This window comes from Oxyura jamaicensis, chromosome 7 (assembly GCF_011077185.1).
Source record: "Oxyura jamaicensis isolate SHBP4307 breed ruddy duck chromosome 7, BPBGC_Ojam_1.0, whole genome shotgun sequence".
In the NCBI taxonomy this organism is placed as follows: Eukaryota; Metazoa; Chordata; class Aves; order Anseriformes; family Anatidae; genus Oxyura; species Oxyura jamaicensis.
In genome coordinates, this window is record NC_048899.1 from 1,817,003 (window position 1) to 1,836,332 (window position 19,330).

General features: G+C 38.2%; 1 protein-coding gene across 5 annotated transcripts in view; it reads left to right on the forward strand.

The window, feature by feature from the left end:
* The window catches only part of HECW2 (HECT, C2 and WW domain containing E3 ubiquitin protein ligase 2), a 197,307-nt gene extending 178,238 nt beyond the window's left edge, over positions 1-19,069 (forward strand). For all 5 annotated transcript variants that reach the window (XM_035332233.1, XM_035332232.1, XM_035332231.1 and 2 more), the window contains 8 exons: positions 2,888-3,040; positions 5,081-5,179; positions 7,806-7,935; positions 8,505-8,651; positions 9,228-9,342; positions 10,037-10,122; positions 11,285-11,397; positions 16,360-19,069. In XM_035332233.1, coding sequence (XP_035188124.1) covers positions 2,888-3,040; positions 5,081-5,179; positions 7,806-7,935; positions 8,505-8,651; positions 9,228-9,342; positions 10,037-10,122; positions 11,285-11,397; positions 16,360-16,471 — 955 coding nt within the window. In that variant the 3' untranslated portion in view covers positions 16,472-19,069. The remainder of the gene's footprint in view (positions 1-2,887; positions 3,041-5,080; positions 5,180-7,805; positions 7,936-8,504; positions 8,652-9,227; positions 9,343-10,036; positions 10,123-11,284; positions 11,398-16,359) is intronic.
* Positions 19,070-19,330: the final 261 nt, after the last annotated feature.

Here is a 19,330-nt window from a genome sequence, read left to right on the forward strand (position 1 = left end):
GTATTTGTAAATACATTCAAAACTTTATTCCTAGATATTTAGGAAACTGCAGCACACAGCTCTTGGAATCTTGTAGCGTGTGTTACTGCTGTGTGATGTGAGAGTCTTTAAAACACCTAAATTGTAATAGAAACATCTCATACAAGATTAGATAAAGTTAATCTGTCTTTGAAAACCCTAAATACTGTTGTTTGTTTAAAGTTTACCCTGAAGTGCTTAGCCTTAATAAGGACCTAGTGAAGTCTTAAAATAAAAAATGTTGACAGCTGAGCGCCAAGTATGGACATGTTCATATAAATAATATCGCTGTGCTGTCTGAGGAAAAGCTCAGAACTGGAATGACAAGGCTGGTGCAGGATGAGATTACACTATATTAACGGGGCAGGGTGGGGATGCAGGAACAAGGCCTGTCTTACACAGCCCTACCAGACTTTACTTTCACAGCTACAACCTCGACTCAGGTTTAAAAATGAAAGGGAAAATTTGAAAATCATACATGAGATAGAGATTGATCCAGATAGACTGTCTCCTTTCATCAGACATCAGACTTTTGCATTTCATCACTCAGTACAGCAAGATGAAGAGTGACCTGGAAATGGAGGTGACACACACTGTTGCCATTATATCCAGCTTTACACAAGACTTGCTCCTAATGGGAAAGAATGAGTTAATTAAGAGCAAAGTCAAATTAAAATGACGTCAATTCTCTGTTTACAAATCTGTTTTGAATGAAGAAAGGATATGTGCAAACAGTATTGTTTCATCAGAGATGGTGCAAGAATATGTATCACATCAAACTATTCATTTGGCTAGGTGTAGAAAGACAGGTCAGGGTGGAGGAGAGGAGGAATACTGGAGGCAAATTGTTTCCTATTTGCTTCTTTTTTAAGACAGTTCATTGGGATTTCACTGTTGCATTGCTTTGCCTCTTGGTAAAGTCTTGATGTAAGACTTAAAGTAAGGGAAATTAAGTCCTCACAGAGTAAAACTGAATAACTTCTTTATATATATATACTTACTAATATGTATATATTGTATGTTTGTATATTAGTAAGTGGGGTAATTCAGACATGTTTATTGCCATTCATACAACTTGTAAGTCTCACACCGTCAGTCTCTTCAATTTCTACAGTTGTGACCGTGATGTTAGTTTAGTGGTTTTTGCATTCATGCTTCACGTGGTGAAAGTGAAGAAAATTTTGATGCAAAGAATATGATTCTTTAAAGTTACTTTCCCTAAGTTCCATTAAATATTAGCAGAAGCTGGTTTGCATTTTAGAGTGGTAAAGCTGAAGTATTAATGGTGCTTCCCGGGTGACATGAGTCATGTTGCCAACAACATATTGCTCTGCTCCTGAATACCCAAATGCCCCACAGTTGCAGTTGTTGTGTGGTTGCATACCTCTTGTATGAAGTTTTCTCACCCTTGTGCCAAGCCTTTAATTGTGGGCTAAGTCTGACTGACAGTGCAGGACTCTCACGATTGATTTATTTAACATGACTCACAATAACACTGTGTACAAAAGGAGCTGTGTGCAGTGGCTGATAGTCAAGCACACAGTTTCTCTTCCATCTTCAGATTTCATAGTGAATCTAATTATCCCAGAAGTTTGCAAGAGTCTTCCAGATGACCCTTTTCTTGATCTGGTATTTGTGCCAAGACTAAGATCTAACAGCTGTTCATGGTATCAAACTGTTATTTTTTCCTGCAGTTTGAGGATGGAATCTGTCCTTTTTGCCAGGGTAAGAATCTGTTTCAGTACTTCATTTCTGAAGCTTAGCAGAAGCTAAGTGCTTCCAAATGACTGAAGGGAAAATATTTTTCCTTCAACAGAAGAAAAGAGGCTTTGTCCTCAACTTGGTAATGGTACCTCACTTCTACTTGCCTGACAACTTCATCTTTACAAACCACTCTCAGCTGTGTCTGTCCTCTTGAAAAGTTCACGAGCCAAAACCTTAGTTGCAGGAGTCCAATGTAAAGGCTGACCTCTGCGATACTTTTGGCTGTGCATTGTTGTAGTACTAAAGCAAGTTAAGCATGAAATCTTCAAGCTATAGAAGAAGCATTTCGATATATATTTGTTAGGATTATAGTAAACTCTGCTCCACACAGGAAAATCTCTAGTTTTCTACCCACACCAAAGCATTAACTTTGTACTCAACTCATTTCACTGGTGACCTGCAGCATAATGTCAAAACTCAGTGTTAGTGCTTTGTCAGCAATGAGTTTGTTTATGATTCAGGAAGAAGGGGTTATTTAGATTCCTTGTTCATTAGTACTGGAATCTTGAAATAGCAAAAAACCAAAGGAAATACACTCTCCAAAAGACATTTAAATGCACTCAACTTTGGAAGACGGACAAGAAAATTTAGACCAAGAAAGATAAATCATTTAAGTAATCTCAGGTTATATTGCGAGGAAAAACAGAAATACTGCCGTTCAAGCTGTCCTATTGTTGTACGTCTGCATGGACAAAATATGACCATTTTTCATTTTCATTCTTAATTTGTCCAATGCAGATTGGTCTAATGCGGGATCTTTTCATGTTTCTTCCCTCTCCTCTCAGACACTTTCCCTGCCTCCCCTCCCCTCCTCCATTTATTTGGTTATATTCCCATGGCAAAAGACCATTATAGCTGGAGCCAAAAATTTTGATGGAGGCAGTCTGCATAGAGCATTTCATTCCAGTCCTCCAAGCCATTCCATTTCAGAAGATCCCCACAAGGACTTCACATCCCTTGGCATTAAGCAATCTGCAGGATAAGGGTTCTGGTTAAAATCTTAGGAAATTTTAATGGAAAATGTAGTGTAAGGAATGTAAACTTGAGAAAGTGTTCCTTTGCACACAATAAACACTTTATAGTAATGTCAAATTTCTCTTTAAAGGCTGGACTACAGTGGACCTTCAAGAGAGTTTTTTTTCCTGGTATCTAGAGAGCTCTTCAATCCATACTATGGTTTGTTTGAATATTCAGCCAACGATACCTATACAGTACAAATAAGTCCCATGTCTGCTTTTGTAGACAATCACCATGAGTGGTAAGAATTATTTCTTTCTTTGTTTTCAGATTGTTTTCTCCTGTTCCCACTTGCAGAGAACACTTCATGTTTGCTCAGACATATAAAGCATAATTTTATCTTTTTATCCAGCAGCAAAATTTCTTGCATTTCTTCAGCATTGCCTCATTTTTTTTTTCTCTTGTGGTGGTTTTGAATGATCTTATTTCTCACAAGGTCAGCAAAAGTGTGATTTGGAACGTGTGTCATGGGATTATCTCACAGCGCAGCTCTGTATTTCTTGTACATTAGCAGACAGTCATTTCATGAAAGCAATATTAACTCCTTGTGCATTAAAAAAGTGCATGAAACATTGGCTTTTTGTCAACTAAGTAGATTAAGGGAGTTTTCAAATAGGTGTTACTGTATATAATTTGTTTGGGACTTCCTAAAAAGCATGGGGTCTCCTTAGTTGGGGGGGGAGGCGACACTAACAACAACACATGTCTACTGGAAGCAGATCTATGGAGGTATCTTAATTACAGGGGAGAAAAAAAGACTGGTGGTTGCATAGCTCTTAAGCAAAACTCTGTACATACACACACAGTTCTAAAATAGTTGGCAAGGATCTTTTTTTAATGCCATTTTCACAATTATTAGCCAATTTAAATCATTTTCTCATCATCTAAACCATGGCATCTCCAAAAGCTGATAAAGGTTTTCTGTGAATACTAATGGAGAATTGTGCTGTGTAAGCAGTTAGCTTACAGTAAGGGTGGAATGTCACCTGCTTATCTGTCTACAACAGATAATGATCTAGTCTCTTATTTACTGGAAACCAGTTGTGAAGAGGGAATATCTGAGGGAAATCTCATTGCTAATTTTAAACATGAATAGAAAATTAAATGTTGGCTATGTTCAGTTAGTTGAAGCAACCTGCGTGTTGAATACTACAGCAATAAATGGTTTGTGCTGTCCCTGAAGAGCAGAACAATATGGCAAAAAGGGGAGAGAGAACCTTTGGTGCTGTGAAGCTTCTGCCAGCACTTTGTATTCATCCCTGGCTTCCACGGTGTGGGACCAGAGGCCTTGTCTGGGGTGAGGGAGGCATGATCCCTCTCTTTTGGGCAGTGCTGGTGCCAGTGGCATCACTGCTCTTGTACAGCCTCAAGGGGAATTCAGAAAAAGTAGCTGTGACAAGCAGTTATGCGTGGAAGAAGGCTCTGTGTGTTGCATCCTCATCTTGCAAAGCCTGTATACAGGCAGGTACAGTAAAGCCCTAATCTTGCCAAGTGAAACGTGGCTGAGGATGCATAAACAGAAAGATTAAGAAAAACGATTTCTTAAATGTTAGGAGCACTAAAATCTGGTTCCAGAGATGTAGAGGGTTTTCCACAATAGATCTTTATTCTCAGGGGCATATTTGCAAAGACCCTTAATGTTACAAAGTTGCTGCCATCTGATCTGAAATCTCTCAAACTCCTCTCCACCATGCCACCAGGGAACTGAAGATCATTTAGGTTACTTTGACGTGGAGCTGGAGAGCACTAAGATACATGTGTTTCGTTGTTGTTGTTTTTGTTTTGTTTAAAAAATAATTTAAAAAAGAGTAAGGAGCCACTGTAAACAGAAAAGGAACACATCAACAAGTGCCAGGCTGGGAGAAAGGGTGGGAGGGGAGGGACTTCAGCTTTGCAGTGACACAAAAACAAGTTAATTCTATATGGAGGGTCTGAAGAAAATAAATAGCGGCCATCATTTTGGAAGATATGCTTTTAAAGAGAGCATATCATTGCAAAGGTTGATTGGGTTAAATACAGATTTGACATTGCTGAGAAGTTGCAACTTAGGTATCTGAGGGATTTTCCATACTCAGCTGCCTTGCATTTTTTCTGTGCCCTACTGAGAATGTAAAAGAGACACAAAAATAAAAGAATTTAAAAACAACAACTACAAAAAAAAAAAATTTAGATACAGCAGTCTGATTTTAAGATGCTGTTTGGAAGCATAAGTAAGTTTTGATGACAGAGCAGTGTACAAACCACAGTCTCAGTATAATGATTGTAACTTTTTCTCTTCTAGGTTCAGGTTTAGTGGTCGAATCCTTGGTCTTGCTCTGATACATCAATATTTGCTGGATGCCTTCTTTACACGACCCTTTTATAAAGCCCTTCTCCGAATGTGAGTGGAATTGTTATGTCTCCTTTTCTGTTTGGTTCCTTCCCCACAGATGATGCCATTTTGTGTACCAGTAAATTAGGATGTTCTTTTCCTTGAAGACAGGACGTTACTTACAATGTGGTCATTTCATTTTAATCCATCATTTTTTAAAACCTTACTTGTTGCTGCTTACGGTGTTAGCCAGTTACCTAATAAGTTGGGATGTTCTTCTTACTGATTTCATGCTGATCTGTATGAAAACCTTGTTTTTTTTAGCAATGTTATCAGCTTTCTTCTACAAAATCTTACATTTGAGCTAGTTGAATGAAGTGCTGTGGTTTTATTTCAGATACTAGTGGAGATGTTATTAATTTGTCTTGTAATGACTCATAGGGTAGGATATGAATCATTTCATAACCTAGACTGCAAGGCCCGCATTCTCTGATTGCTGGCAATCTCCATTTTGAGGAGTTTTACTTTGATATACTTCAGACTTGATTTTCAGAACTACTGCCACTGTTCTGGCTGAAACAATGAGAGCTGCACTTGCTCAGTGTGTCTGCAAGTTAAGACCTAATGAACTGAAGGTGCTTCGTTTTTGTCCTCAATTTGAAAGCTGTTATTGAGAAGTCTGGAAGGATATTTTTTTCTTTAAAACATATCACATATTACTCCCTACATATTCTAATAGTGAGGAATAATTCATCCATTCCTGTTGCATGTATGTTTTTAAAATACCCAAGTGCTAAGACCTAGTAAGGATGAGGACTTGCCCTAGACTGACTTTAATACTAATACTGGATGGCTGCCATGTTAAATCAGTGGTTTAAGTTGGTCGTTCTCTGAACAGGTAAGTTAAAGATGATGGTGGATGATGGTGTGGCTGCCTTTGTACGTAGTGTAATACATGGAATTTCTCCATCTCAGCTCGTGATCTTTGCTTTTGAGCCATCCGGACTATATCTGCAGATGGGGCATAGTGCCAAATCCATCAGCATTGGTGGACTGTTACTGCAGAATGCCACTTCAACTACACTTTAAGTATCCAACAGAAGTACAGGACTACTTGCTGACTTTATACGTGCCCAAGAATGGGAGCAGGCAGGGAACCCTGCAGCTGAAAAGCAGCTTGCTTAGTGATTAGCCCCAGTGGCCTGTTTCACATAATGTGATATTACCCAGAGGTAAGGAGAATGGCAGAAACTACCAACCCAGTATTAAACATTTTTAGCAGCTCACGTGTTCAAATCTTGGAGAAGAAACTGTTAAAAGTTGGCTTACAGACCAAATTTGTAAAAGAAGGACCAAGTATGGAGAAATATGGCAAAAACTTTTTTTTTAAGGAAAAAAAAAAAAAAGATATTCCTATTTTGTGGACTCAAATGAGGGCGTAAAGGCCTTGCAGAGGGATCTGGACAGGTTGGAGAGCTGGGCGATCACCAACCGCATGAAGTTCAATAAGAGCAAGTGCCGGGTCCTGCACCTGGGACGGGGAAACCCTGGCTGCATGTACAGACTGGGCGATGAGACGCTGGAGAGCAGCCTAGAAGAGAGGGATCTGGGGGTCGTGGTAGACAGCAAGTTGAATATGAGCCAGCAGTGTGCCCTGGCAGCCAGGAGGGCCAATCGTATCCTGGGGTGCATCAAGAACGGCATCGCTAGTAGGTCAAGGGAGGTGATTGTCCCGCTCTACTCTGCGCTGGTGCGGCCTCACCTCGAGTACTGTGTGCAGTTCTGGGCACCACAGTATAAAAAGGACATGAAACTGTTGGAGAGTGTCCAGAGGAGGGCTACGAAGATGGTGAAAGGCCTGGAGGGGAAGACGTACGAGGAACGGCTGAGGTCACTGGGCCTGTTCAGCCTGGAGAAGAGGAGGCTGAGGGGAGACCTCATCGCAGTCTACAACTTCCTCGTAAGGGGGTGTCGAGAGGCAGGAGACCTTTTCTCCATTAACACTAGTGACAGGACCCGCGGGAACGGGGTTAAGCTGAGGCAGGGGAAATTTAGGCTGGACGTCAGGAGGGGGTTCTTCACAGAGAGGGTGGTTGCACACTGGAACAGGCTCCCCAGGGAAGTGGTCACTGCACCGAGCCTGTCTGAATTTAAGAAGAGATTGGACTGTGCACTTAGTCACATGGTCTGAACTTTTGGGTAGACCTGTGCGGTGTCAAGAGTTGGACTTGATGATCCTTAAGGGTCCCTTCCAACTCAGGATATTCTATGATTCTATGATAAGCAGGCTATGTGAACAGTAAAGAGATAAGAGAGGTGGCAGTGTAGGACCGTAAGCAAAAAGGACAGTAGTTTTCTGTTGTTAAAAACTTACCATCTCTTTTATGATTTGAAGTTTTTCTCTCTTCAATGTATGGATTTTCAGAAAACATGGGACAGACTCACTATAAGCCTGAAAAGCAAGTTAATAAATTTTGGATTTTTGTACATGAACAAAACCAGTTTTACTTATACATTAACTGCTATTGTTAAGCAAATATTGAGAGATTTGAAATTGTATCTTCTTTATTCTGCTGATTTTTCTCTTAGCTCTCATTAATCTCAGTCTATTTTGCAGTACCGTTCTGAGTTTGGTTAGTGAGCACACACTACTGCTATCATCTGTATTTATGTATCTTTTTCTTGTTTATGTTAGACTCTGTGACCTGAGTGACCTGGAATATCTTGATGAGGAGTTTCATCAGAGTTTGCAGTGGATGAAAGACAATGATATACATGATATCCTAGACCTCACATTTACTGTAAATGAAGAAGTTTTTGGGCAGGTGTGCAATATTCTTAATTTCCTTTCCTCTGTGTATTCTACTGCTAGATAAACATTCACTTGGACAGAAAAATGGCTGTCATTCCATGCTAATTTGAACTTGGTTTTGTAAAATTCTAGTTGATGAAAACAACGTTGAACTCTCAGGAGTAATTATCATTTGTAACCTGTCAAACATGAAATTCTGGTTAAGGAGATTTTCTGGAAACTATCTGAAACAAAAATTTTGGATTGTTTTGTTGGAGGTGGTTTCCCTGAATTTATTTGCAGTAGAGTTGGCATTCAAAGGTATCACAACACCTTTGTTGTTATAATACTTCAGAGACATTACTACTTTAATCTTTGTGAAGATCATTTTTGTTTTTCTGTTTATTCCTCTTACTTTGGACTAAATATAATTTAATCCAAAAAGATGTGTTTTATGTTCTCTTGTTTCACATATTCCAATTTGCTAAAGTCAATCTTGGCTAGTGCTTCTGAGGAATTACTTCAACTTAGAAGTTTAAATCATTATAATTATTTCTTTTGTCTTTATAATGCTATATTATCACTTGGTCATTTTCTTCTAAGATCACGGAACGGGAATTAAAGCCAGGAGGTGCCAACATCCCAGTCACTGAAAAGAACAAGAAAGAATATATAGAAAGAATGGTAAAATGGAGAATTGAGAGAGGAGTTGTACAACAAACAGAAAGCCTAGTTCGTGGTTTTTATGAGGTAAAAAAAAAAAAAAAAAAAAATCCCAGCTGAAATTTCATTTCTTCCTTTATCTCCCCAAAATATTTCTCTCCTATTTCCCAAATACACGACCACAAAAAGCATCATATACAAATAAAAGTGTCCTTACAGATATCTGTGTGCGCAAAAATTGGTGTTAGTCATTGACTTAAATGCTGTGGTTATAGCACTTTTGATTGTTATTTGTATGATTAGCAGTGAATGCTTGCTAAAGTGACCAGTTTGTCTCTGCTTTGTGCCTTTGAGGTTCTGAGTGTGTGCCATACACATATGAGTGTATTTCAAGGTGTTTCTCTCTCACCTGTCTTATCTTGAACAATTAAATTGGATGTATTGAACTTAATTTGTCCTGAAATACTGCAATATTTGACAATAAATTTCTGTCCAAAACTCTGTGGTCCTCCAATGCAACTGAATGGAACTGCAGCTTAAGACATTATGTCAATGTATTTGCCTTTAAAAAGAAAATACTTAATTCTTTCTATTTGTAAGACAAATGTCTTATAAAGATAAGTGTCTTAGTAAGAGATGAGCCTTTTTTCTTTCCTTTCACAGGTGGTTGATGCAAGGCTTGTGTCTGTATTTGATGCAAGAGAACTGGAACTGGTTATAGCTGGAACAGCAGAAATTGACTTGAGTGACTGGAGAAATAATACAGAATATAGAGGAGGTAAGTTCTGTTTTTATTTGTTCATTGACAGTGTTGGGGGACCTGAAATTACCCAGTTTCTAATGTATCATCCTGTGAGATACATCTTTAGTATATTCTGCATTTCTCTGGTTAATTTTGCTTTAGGAGAAGGTATTTTGTCCATCTTAGTTTGCCACGTTGCAATTTTCCCCTACCTCTTTTTGTCTAGACAGCATCAAAAAGCACTCTTCTCTGCAGAAGGTACTGTACTCACTAGCACACTAGCAGAGTACCACCAAGACAGTGGGGATAAATGGAAATGGTAACCATTCATTACATCTTTTCCACTCTCAAAGAAGTAATCCCCGAGACTGCAGGCTGCTAGTTAAGAACTGTTTAAAACAATGGGAGATTTGGGAATTCCTTCAAGAGAAACACTGCAGTTTTAAATACATAAAGAGCACAGCACTGGAATATTTCAAGAATTGGCTTTCATTTTAGTGATGGAATAGACATGCTTGCAAAAGAGATTTTTTTTTTGTCATAGTAAATTAATTCTCTAAGATTTGTAATTATTTCAGGAGGAGCTCTCTCTCAGCTCCTGCCTCTTGCTGCAATTTGATAAGAAATATGGCATTACAGTGGCTAGGACCAAATTAGGAAAGATTTATTAACTGTTCTCTCTACCACTTTTATAATACTAAAGATATAGAGGCTCTTCTTGTTTTAACAGGTTATCATGACAATCACATTGTAATTCGGTGGTTCTGGGCTGCTGTGGAAAGGTTCAACAATGAACAACGACTAAGACTTTTGCAGGTAAGAAATCAACTGTTGTGTGTAGAAATAGTTTGCATCACTAAAATTAGATGCTAAAATAGTTTTGCCTAGGTGTATGATAGCCAAAAACAACGATGATGGCTAATGGGAGTAACCTGAATAACCTCAAGAGACTCAAAAATTTTAAGTGACTAAAGCTCACAGTCTATATTTTTAGTCTGCAGTTTTCTAATGTAAAAAATAAGTTTAAGATAAAGCATCTGATGTCAATAATCCTTTACTAGTGTTTTAGATTAGTGAAGATAGTATAACATAAAGACTAGTAAAGCTAAAAAACTGTAATTGGTTTTGCTATTAGGTAGAAATCATAATATTTGTACAGCTTATGAAAGAGAAAGCTTAGATGGAAGATAAAGTACTTCAAATTAGAAGATGATGATGAAAACCTGAAAATTAGTCCAATTCAATTTTCACTAAGTCAGCCTGCAGAATTAATTTTGCTAATGAAGGACAAACTCCTTTCAACAGAGGATACATGTGGGCTTACTGTGGAGTTAAATTTTATGAAATACAGGTTATCTCCATTATAACCGTAAAGAAAAAACCCCACACCCCAAACCGTACCATGTGTTTGAGCTCTTATCAAATCAGAATTTATATGTGATCATTAAATTACTCATGAGTAGGATGAAGGATTTTCTTTATCTATTTAAGAACTTTGCTTCAGAATTTAGCCCTTTTCTTAGAGCATTCATTGCTGTTTATAACAATATTGAAATCTACGTGACCAAAAAGGCCTTACACAAAGCCATTATCCTACATTATTACCATTTGCTTAGTTACTCTTCATACAGAATAAAAACTGTAGGAAAAAACTGACCTAGGCCTAAGCTGAAATAACTTGATATCAATGGTGTTTTATTCTACAGTACTTAGGTAATTACTCTTATTATGGCTTTCAAAGAGAATACTTTGAAGGAATTTCTGGGAACCTGTCTGTTCCAGAGCCCTATCAGGAAACGGCATGTTTTCCTTTATTGTACATTTAAAGAAGCATCTGTTACTTGTGTCTCACAAATTTCCTTATTTTGCAAATATTTTCATGTAAGCATTTGAACTGCAGTGAGTATGCTGATATAAATAAATTCCCAACCTGCACCATCTGCATCCAGTACCCTTGATGCTTTGTTTGTGCTGGCAGTTTGTTACAGGTACATCCAGCATACCTTACGAAGGATTTGCCTCTCTAAGAGGGAGCAATGGTCCAAGAAGGTTCTGTGTGGAGAAGTGGGGGAAGATCACTGCTCTTCCAAGGTACGACTGTGTGTAAAAATTGCATTAGTGATGTTAATGCTAGAGGTACATTGGAATATTAGTTACTAGAACAACAGATAAGCTGTTTGAGAAACATAATCAAGTTTTAAGTGAATATGCGAATATACTTTGCCTTACTTAGAAATTTACGTCCTCTCTGTTCCACTGTCTGATGCATGCATTTTTCTTTGAACTCATTTTGTTTCCTCATAAGATGGACATGGCAGTGTAACTGAGGCTGACATCTTTATTTCAATGCTTACTTTAATGATATTTAATGATATTAGAATGAGTAATGATATCTAAACTTGATTTTGTTACATTTTGATTAAATCTGCAAGTATTTACTTCCTGAAGGTGCTGTTCATCATGTAGGAGCAAGGTTAATACAAATTAAAATAAAATAGCTCCTGTGACAATGTCTGAGTGAAAGACAATGCCAAACTTCTAGAATGGGATGCACATAGCCTTTAAAGTAGACTTTAGTTGTGTAATTTTTATAATTTGATACCAAAACTGTGTGCAAGTCTGGAAGAAGCAAGCTGCAAATTGCAGAAAAGGTGTATTTTGAGTAAAGGGTTGTTTGACTTAAGAGTATAAGAGTCCAAAATGCAAGCGGGATTTGAGTTGTGCAAGGCCTTGAAGACAAGAAGCAGCATTTAAGTTGGGTAGTGACATGTTTGGGGGAGTAGGGTAAGAAAAAAAAGTAGGATGAGAAAAAAGTTGTTTTTTTAATTGTTTGATTCTGTAAAGACAGAAAAAGAGCGTTGTTTTCAAAGCTTAATGGTAACAATACCAGGACTAGAATAATGATGTTTGAGTGATACAAGAAACCCCTTCTAACACGAACACTTCATTGACAATAAATAAATAAATAAAATTGCAGGTTCTAGCCTTTTCCATATTGTGAGGAAGCTGATATGTTTCTGGAAGTTTCCCTTTCATCCAATTCTGGAATTCTGCAGTCACTAGAATGAGTTAACAGCTGTTAGAAATACAGTTAACATGTAAAATGTAGGTGAACTAACTGATTAGCCACATCTCAGCTTTTAGTCTGCTGCTTGTAACTTGTGGTAGTAGCTTTGGCTGGAGTGATCCATGGAGGAGATTCAACCTAAATCTAAGCCCATTCCTCCTAAACAGATTCCTCAGGAATAACTTGCATTCAGAGTCTAGTTTTAGGCACAAAATGGGTGTCCAACACACAGAGAGTTTTCTCTGACCAGCAACCCTTAGCTGCTTTCTCCAGCTTAATGTCAGAGGCAGGGACATCTCTTGGGTTCTCTCTGGCCTGCAGGCTGCCATTTGAAGTGCGCTGAGAAAGCCAAAGTAACAGAAACAGTGTGAAATCCACAGACATGGCAGGTAGCCTGTAAACAAAGCCATCTTGCCACGTTATAGTACAAGATAAGCAAATGCTGGAAATGGGTACTTCAAACTAAATACTCGAATACATGTCAGAGGCTTAATGATACCTTGTAGTCAGATAAGCTGACTTTGTTATGAATGACTTATGGGCGAGTTTTGATCCTGTTTAAAAAAGAAAAAGCTTTGACTTTCTTTTTCAATTATTTCTGACCCAAATCTAATCATTTGTTTTAAGTAAGAAAGTGGATTGCGGGAGCCTATCTGTATGTTCTCTAATACTGAAATTCCTGGTGCTAACAAGCACAGCGTGCAGTGTGGAAAAGGTCAGGACATGCCTGAACAGGATGCTCAGAATGTCCTCTGAAAAGATTGTGCAGAGCCCTGATTGTCATAAACTGCAGAATAAAACTACTTCTTGTAGAGCAACATGGAGAAATGTGTAGAGAATATAAACTACCATTCAGTTCAGCAAGTAAGAGGGAAATGCCAGCTCTTCGCATTTAGGAGAATCATGCACTTCAGTTTTAATTTATTATTCCTCTGCTTAGGAAACATTTGATTTCTGTCTCTGCAGATAGCTTTTAACATGCTTTCACAAATGTGAAAGCTCAAGTAATCCAATGCTACAGTGCTTGTTAAAATAAACAACTGTGTATGAGAAACATCTACAGTTGTGAGCTGGCAATTCCTGGCATTCATATGTGGAACTTCGACCTCATAAAAAATAACTGATCTTCCACGTTTACACGTAAATGGACTAAGCCCTAGGCAGAAAGCTGTATTTGCATTTTTAAATATCTAGTTCCTGTGTACAGTCTAGCTTTAGCCCGAGTCTCACCAGCTTCAAGGCAAACACCAAGTAGTGATCCTGAATAGCAAACTTTCAGTTTTCCAAATCAGCCCTGTGTGTAAACACATTGCTGGATCTGATGAGAACGCTGCCCTAGGACTCTTTGACTCTTGCTGATTCTCAGATAACTAAAGCATTTGTGTTCAGGCACCATCACTCATTTGTGGCAGCATTACAGTTTGTAAATTGCTCTTTTAGTTTCAGTGGGAGTGCTTGTAAAATCTGGTAATGCTTGGCATGAGTGTGGCAAAAGCTAGGATTCAACAAGACAGTGGATTTTTTTTTTTTCCTGTTTCTAAAATAACTGTTGCGCAGCTTAAAAACACACAAAAACACCTGTCCCTATTTCTTCTTCCTAATTTTGAGGCACAGAAGGCAACTAATAGTTACGTAGGTTTGTGTTTGTGGTTTAAATGTCTCTGAATATACACACAAAGATACTGATTTGATATTTATGGAGTTTACACTGTCCTGATTACTCTGTAATCAGTTGTGCTGAATCAAAATAGTGAGATTTCTGTGAGCCACATCAGGTTGCTTAGCGGATATCACTGTCTTTTACAGTAGTAAGTCAGTAGCCTGTGAAAGGCCCTGAAAAGGTTGATTTTTATGAGTTTGGCTTAACTATTGCTATCCCTGATGCCACTTCTATTCCTTTCTTTCACATTGTGTTGTATATCAGACTAAATCAACAGGGGGACTGTTATTCTTTCAGTTCACTTCCTTGTGCTGAGAAGTTGGTTGTGCTCCAGGTAGCTTTCATTGCTGTACAGATAGGAGCTAAAGGTAACGCATGCAATGATTCACATGCAAATAGCATGCATCTTGCTGCTGGACTTTACCCTAAGTTACTCTATTTTACTGCTGTAATACTGTTCAAAATGTAATGAAGTGGAGATTAACTGGAAATTTAGACTTCAGGGACCAAGGTATTTTTCCTTATGTCATCAAATGTGAGTCCAAGAAGATGAACAATTAGTGTCCACATGATTTGGTATGTTGGAATGGGAAAATGCTGTCCAGAGAAGAAAAACCTTTCCTCCTGGAGGCTTTTCTTGTGAGGGTGAGAAAGGCATACATTCTCTAAGTAGACCAAGATCTTAAGTTTTTGTCTTTTTTAATGACTTGGTTTTCCAAAGCAGGTGATTATGTTTTTAAAATTGCCCTCAAAATTAAGATAAAACTCAATTCTCTTAATAAACGTAAATAATATGCCAAATTACTATTAAACCAGCTTGTAATGAATCCCTCACTAATTATATACTGTGTCTTTTATAAGTTGTGGTTTTACAGCCCACACAGCATGATCCATACTTCTAATGAGTGGTTGTCAGCCCCAAGCAGCAGAAGCATGTGGTTAGGCTGTGAATTGCCTAAGACTCTTCCACAGTCTTCACTGAACCCGAGCAGCCACTGAGCCCTTCCAGACACTGTACTCCAGTGGCCCATTTGCTGCTGGGCCTAAATCAGCCTCTTTCTCCTAAGTGGAAATTTCTATTTAAATCATCATCACAATAATAATGAAGGGAATAATGGTTTACTCTGTTACTTTGTCAGAATTTTGGAAAAGCAAAACAGAAGTACAGAGAAAGCTTTCCTTCAAGAGCCTTAGTGGGGTGGCAGAGTGGAAGAATTTTTATCAGGCTCCTGGAGTACAGGCTGGGGAAATGCTCTCTCCACTATATAGTATATACTGCAGGTGTACTTTCAAGCATACTGTATTTAGGGGTGCAAAATTCAATTTTTAGTATAAATCTTCAAAGTGGGAAAGATACTTCCTCCAGCATTCCTTCCCATCATTTCTTCCTCAAGAACATACCACATTAAAAGCTCTATCTATTTCAGTAGAGCAGGCTCATCTACTCTGGTGCTGTAGAAAGTATTTTCCTTAGCCTACAGTGAAGCCAGGCAAGGACACTCATTCTACTAAAAGAAGAAACTTTAGTCCTCTCCCTTTTCATTCCCTGGAAGAGGTTTCAAGAGTCAGTTCAAAGCCTCGGAAAACTGAGGCAGATGGACTTTGGAAACTGAGAAATAAACCACGTGGTTTTCCTCTTCAGAAAACAGGATGGTATGTTATAGCTGCTTGCATAGTTTTGTGTAATTACAAAAAGCAGTATTCTAAAGGTCGTCGACTTGCAGGGCCAGATACACAGATAGTGTAAATCAGCACAAGCAGTAACTTCCCAGCAACATGATCTGTGTGCTGAGGAAACGTACAAGAGCATCCAGTTTGTCTGTTCTTTATTACTACAGGATTGTTTCCTTGTATATCTTGCATATTTCTTATTCTTTCATTAGATCTAATAACTTAAGCATATTCATCATACTGAAATGGACCGTTTATGATCACAAATACAGTATTCAAATATCATCAATACAGAAAAATAAATTACTTCTCCTAAGATCCATTTAAAGCCAAGGTTTCAGAACAGACTGCTTGATTTGTACCATGTTATATCATTCTCTTCTCCTGCACATTTAATGGATAAAATTTGTCCCATGCCTCCTGAGCTGTCATTGTGTTTCTAAAGGCCTTCATAAATGCTCCTTACTGGTTATTTTAATTAGAAAAAAGTACATTAAACTTTACTACTTGTTCAGTTGGAAAACATCATTTGACAGAAGAGTCTTCTGAAAGAATGCTATCTGGCCATCTGTATGCATGCACGTATCAGTCTGCATATTTTCTTTTGAACTTTTTAAATAATGTACTTCTCTACCTCCTCTTTATTTCCCCTCAGGGCTCACACTTGTTTCAATCGTCTGGACCTTCCCCCTTATCCATCATTCTCTATGCTATATGAAAAACTGTTGACAGCAGTTGAAGAGACAAGTACTTTTGGACTTGAGTGATGCGCAAACCACAGTGCCCAGCTCTTTGGACTTTTGTGGATCTGCCTTCTCAAAGAATGAATGAACGTTTGTATTGGATTTCCTAGAGGAAAAATGTTTTATGATGCAATTCAAATAATGAGGTTCCATGAAAGAGCTTACGAAGCAATTATAAAGCGTTGTGATAGTGGCAGAATTCTCTGCAGTGCATCTAGAGTGTGCCTGAAGTGCAGGGAAAAACAAGTCTTGCAATCCACACTTTTTTCAGGTCGGCCAAACTTGTTATGTTTTATTTTCTGAGCAAACAAGAAATGTGTGATCCCGTGTTGTGATCAACCTGACCAAAATTGACATGTACCTGAAAACTGGATTTCACCAGATTTGCTGAAAAGAAAATTCAAGTCAAAATGTGAAATCATTCAGGCCCCCACCTACTCAGTAAATTAGCGAAAAATCATACAATATACTTTTTTTTTTTTTTAAGACTATTCATGAAGGTACATTACTTTATGCCATATGTTATAACAGCATATTCAGTACTTGCTATACCTAAGACTACGAGTGCCTGCATGGTGTGCACCATAGAATTCAAGTTCCTGTGACAGAAGTGAATTGGAAGGAAAGTCAGTAAGAAAGGATGCAACGACAATGGCTTGCATTAAGGAGGTTTGTGGAAATGTGTTTGCCAGTGCTGTATATGACAAAAGATGAGCTGTTTAATGAACTTAATAACTTCATAAAATCAGACTGATTTTATGGTTTGTACTGCATGGAAACTATTTTAAGAAGAAACTAGCAATTTATCGCAGCATATCAGGAAAAAAAAATCCTAACACAGTGACTTCTGTTTATTTTTATAGGTTCATTGTATTACGTTTCTTAGAGTGTACACAGGAAACAAACTAAAATGCTCTTTCTGTTTTTGTCACTTTCCATGCTTGAACAGACATTCTTCTAGTGTTTATTCTTTGAGCACTATCAAAGAAAAAAAAAAAGAAGCCTTTTATTTTTATAAGAGTAAAAAACTCCCAAGAATATTTTGCACTGTATGTACCAAAGTTGATAGGACGTTATGATCTGACTGACAGCAAACTGTATCACTATCAAGTATCTATAAAAACGCTTAGGAACCAGGCTTTCTTCACGGTGCATATCAGGACTGTGCACATAAGTAATAATTTTATAATGCTATATGTGATATCGTAATATGCATTTATTTTAAATGCATCTGGATCATTTTTCATGCATTGGATAACTTAATGCAGTGGAGTTTAATACAGATATTTCATATGCTCCCCACAACTTTTTATTTGTATAGCACCATGAAACACTAGCTCATTTGGAAATCTATGAGTAACCTACTCTAAGGTGAGTCGCTGGTCATAATGCCGCTGTTCATATCAATGAACTCCTACAAGATGTAAAGTGTTCATTGTGTCTTGCCTTTTCACTGATAAATAGTTTTCTTATAAAATGTTATTTGAAAGAATTTTTATGGCATATCAAACATTGCATGGACACAAATTTCCTCATGCTTAATTTTGCTGAAATACACACGGCTTGCTTGCATCTATTTTTGGTACTTTCCTCTAGATGGTCTTGTGGAACACAAACGCGGCTGAGCACTCTTTCTTGTACAGCTGCTGCAACGCAGTGCGTCCACATGTTTTAAATTCCAGGAAGTTGCACGTGGATACTGGACGGCAAGAACATCAATCTAGCTTTGCGCTAGTCTTCTTGGTAGCACTGAAGCACAGCATGCCCTGTTTCGTGGGAACAGTAGCCTCTGAAGTAAACTTAATGTTCTCATTTTGGAGACTCTTGAAAGGGCATCTCAGGGAGGTATACTACTCGTTCCTGTGGGAGTGTTTTTCCTATGGAGGTGAATATCAGTGGAGGTGTTGTCAGCAAAGACTGCCATTCCACCCTCCAAGTTGGAAGGCAGGTGCAGCTGTGGTGGTGGCTGCAAAGACTGAGGAAACCCTTCAGTCTTCCTGAGCAAGTGTTACCTGTGCAAAGGAAACCTCACTTGCAAAATCGGAGTGAAAGCATTCTTTGATGTCAGGAATAATTGAACTTCTGCATGACATCTGGGACTCTGTTACCTAAGTAACGTAGGTTTTCCTGCTCTACTTCTGGCTGGCATGAAGTAGCAAAGAAAAATCCAAACATCTCCCTATTTTTACACATATATTTACCAGTCTTTGCTAAAATTGCACGTCACAGATGCTAATGCACACCTTTTTTCAGAACAAGGATGAGTGAGCAGTAGGCAAACTGACTTTTCATCAGGTCACTCCAGCATGGCTCATGTTTCATATGATCCATTCACTGAGTAGCTAAAACTCAGGCACTCAAATCAGAGTGCAACTTTTGCTTGGTTGAAGGACTGTAGAATTTTGATTTTACACTCCTGTGTTATCTGTGGTCTAAAAAGGAGATCTCCCATGTGGAAACTGTATCTACGATTTTTGAACCAGAAACTCTTTGGAATGAAAAGTTTAAATATTTGGCACAAAGTAAGTTTATACTAGTCTGCCTTTAAGTTATGCTTTTGTACAAATCAAGAAGAATAAATGCATCTTGTCAGTTTTTATTTAAATATATTTACTACACCTATTTGTTCTGTGTTTATGAATACATAAATAATTGAAATCAGTCACGGTGATCCAGTATTCTGTAAAGATGTGATAAGATCAACAGCGGGTCAGCTGTCAAAAGAAGTCTGGAATCCATGTAGCGTTAGGATCCAGAGAGACTGAGAAGCCGCTTCTTGCTCCTTTTGCTGCCAACATCACCTGGAGGACTCTCAAGAAATCGTATTTGAAAGTGATGAAGAGCTAGCTGCTCAGACACAGCTACCTGTGCTGCCTCGAGCAC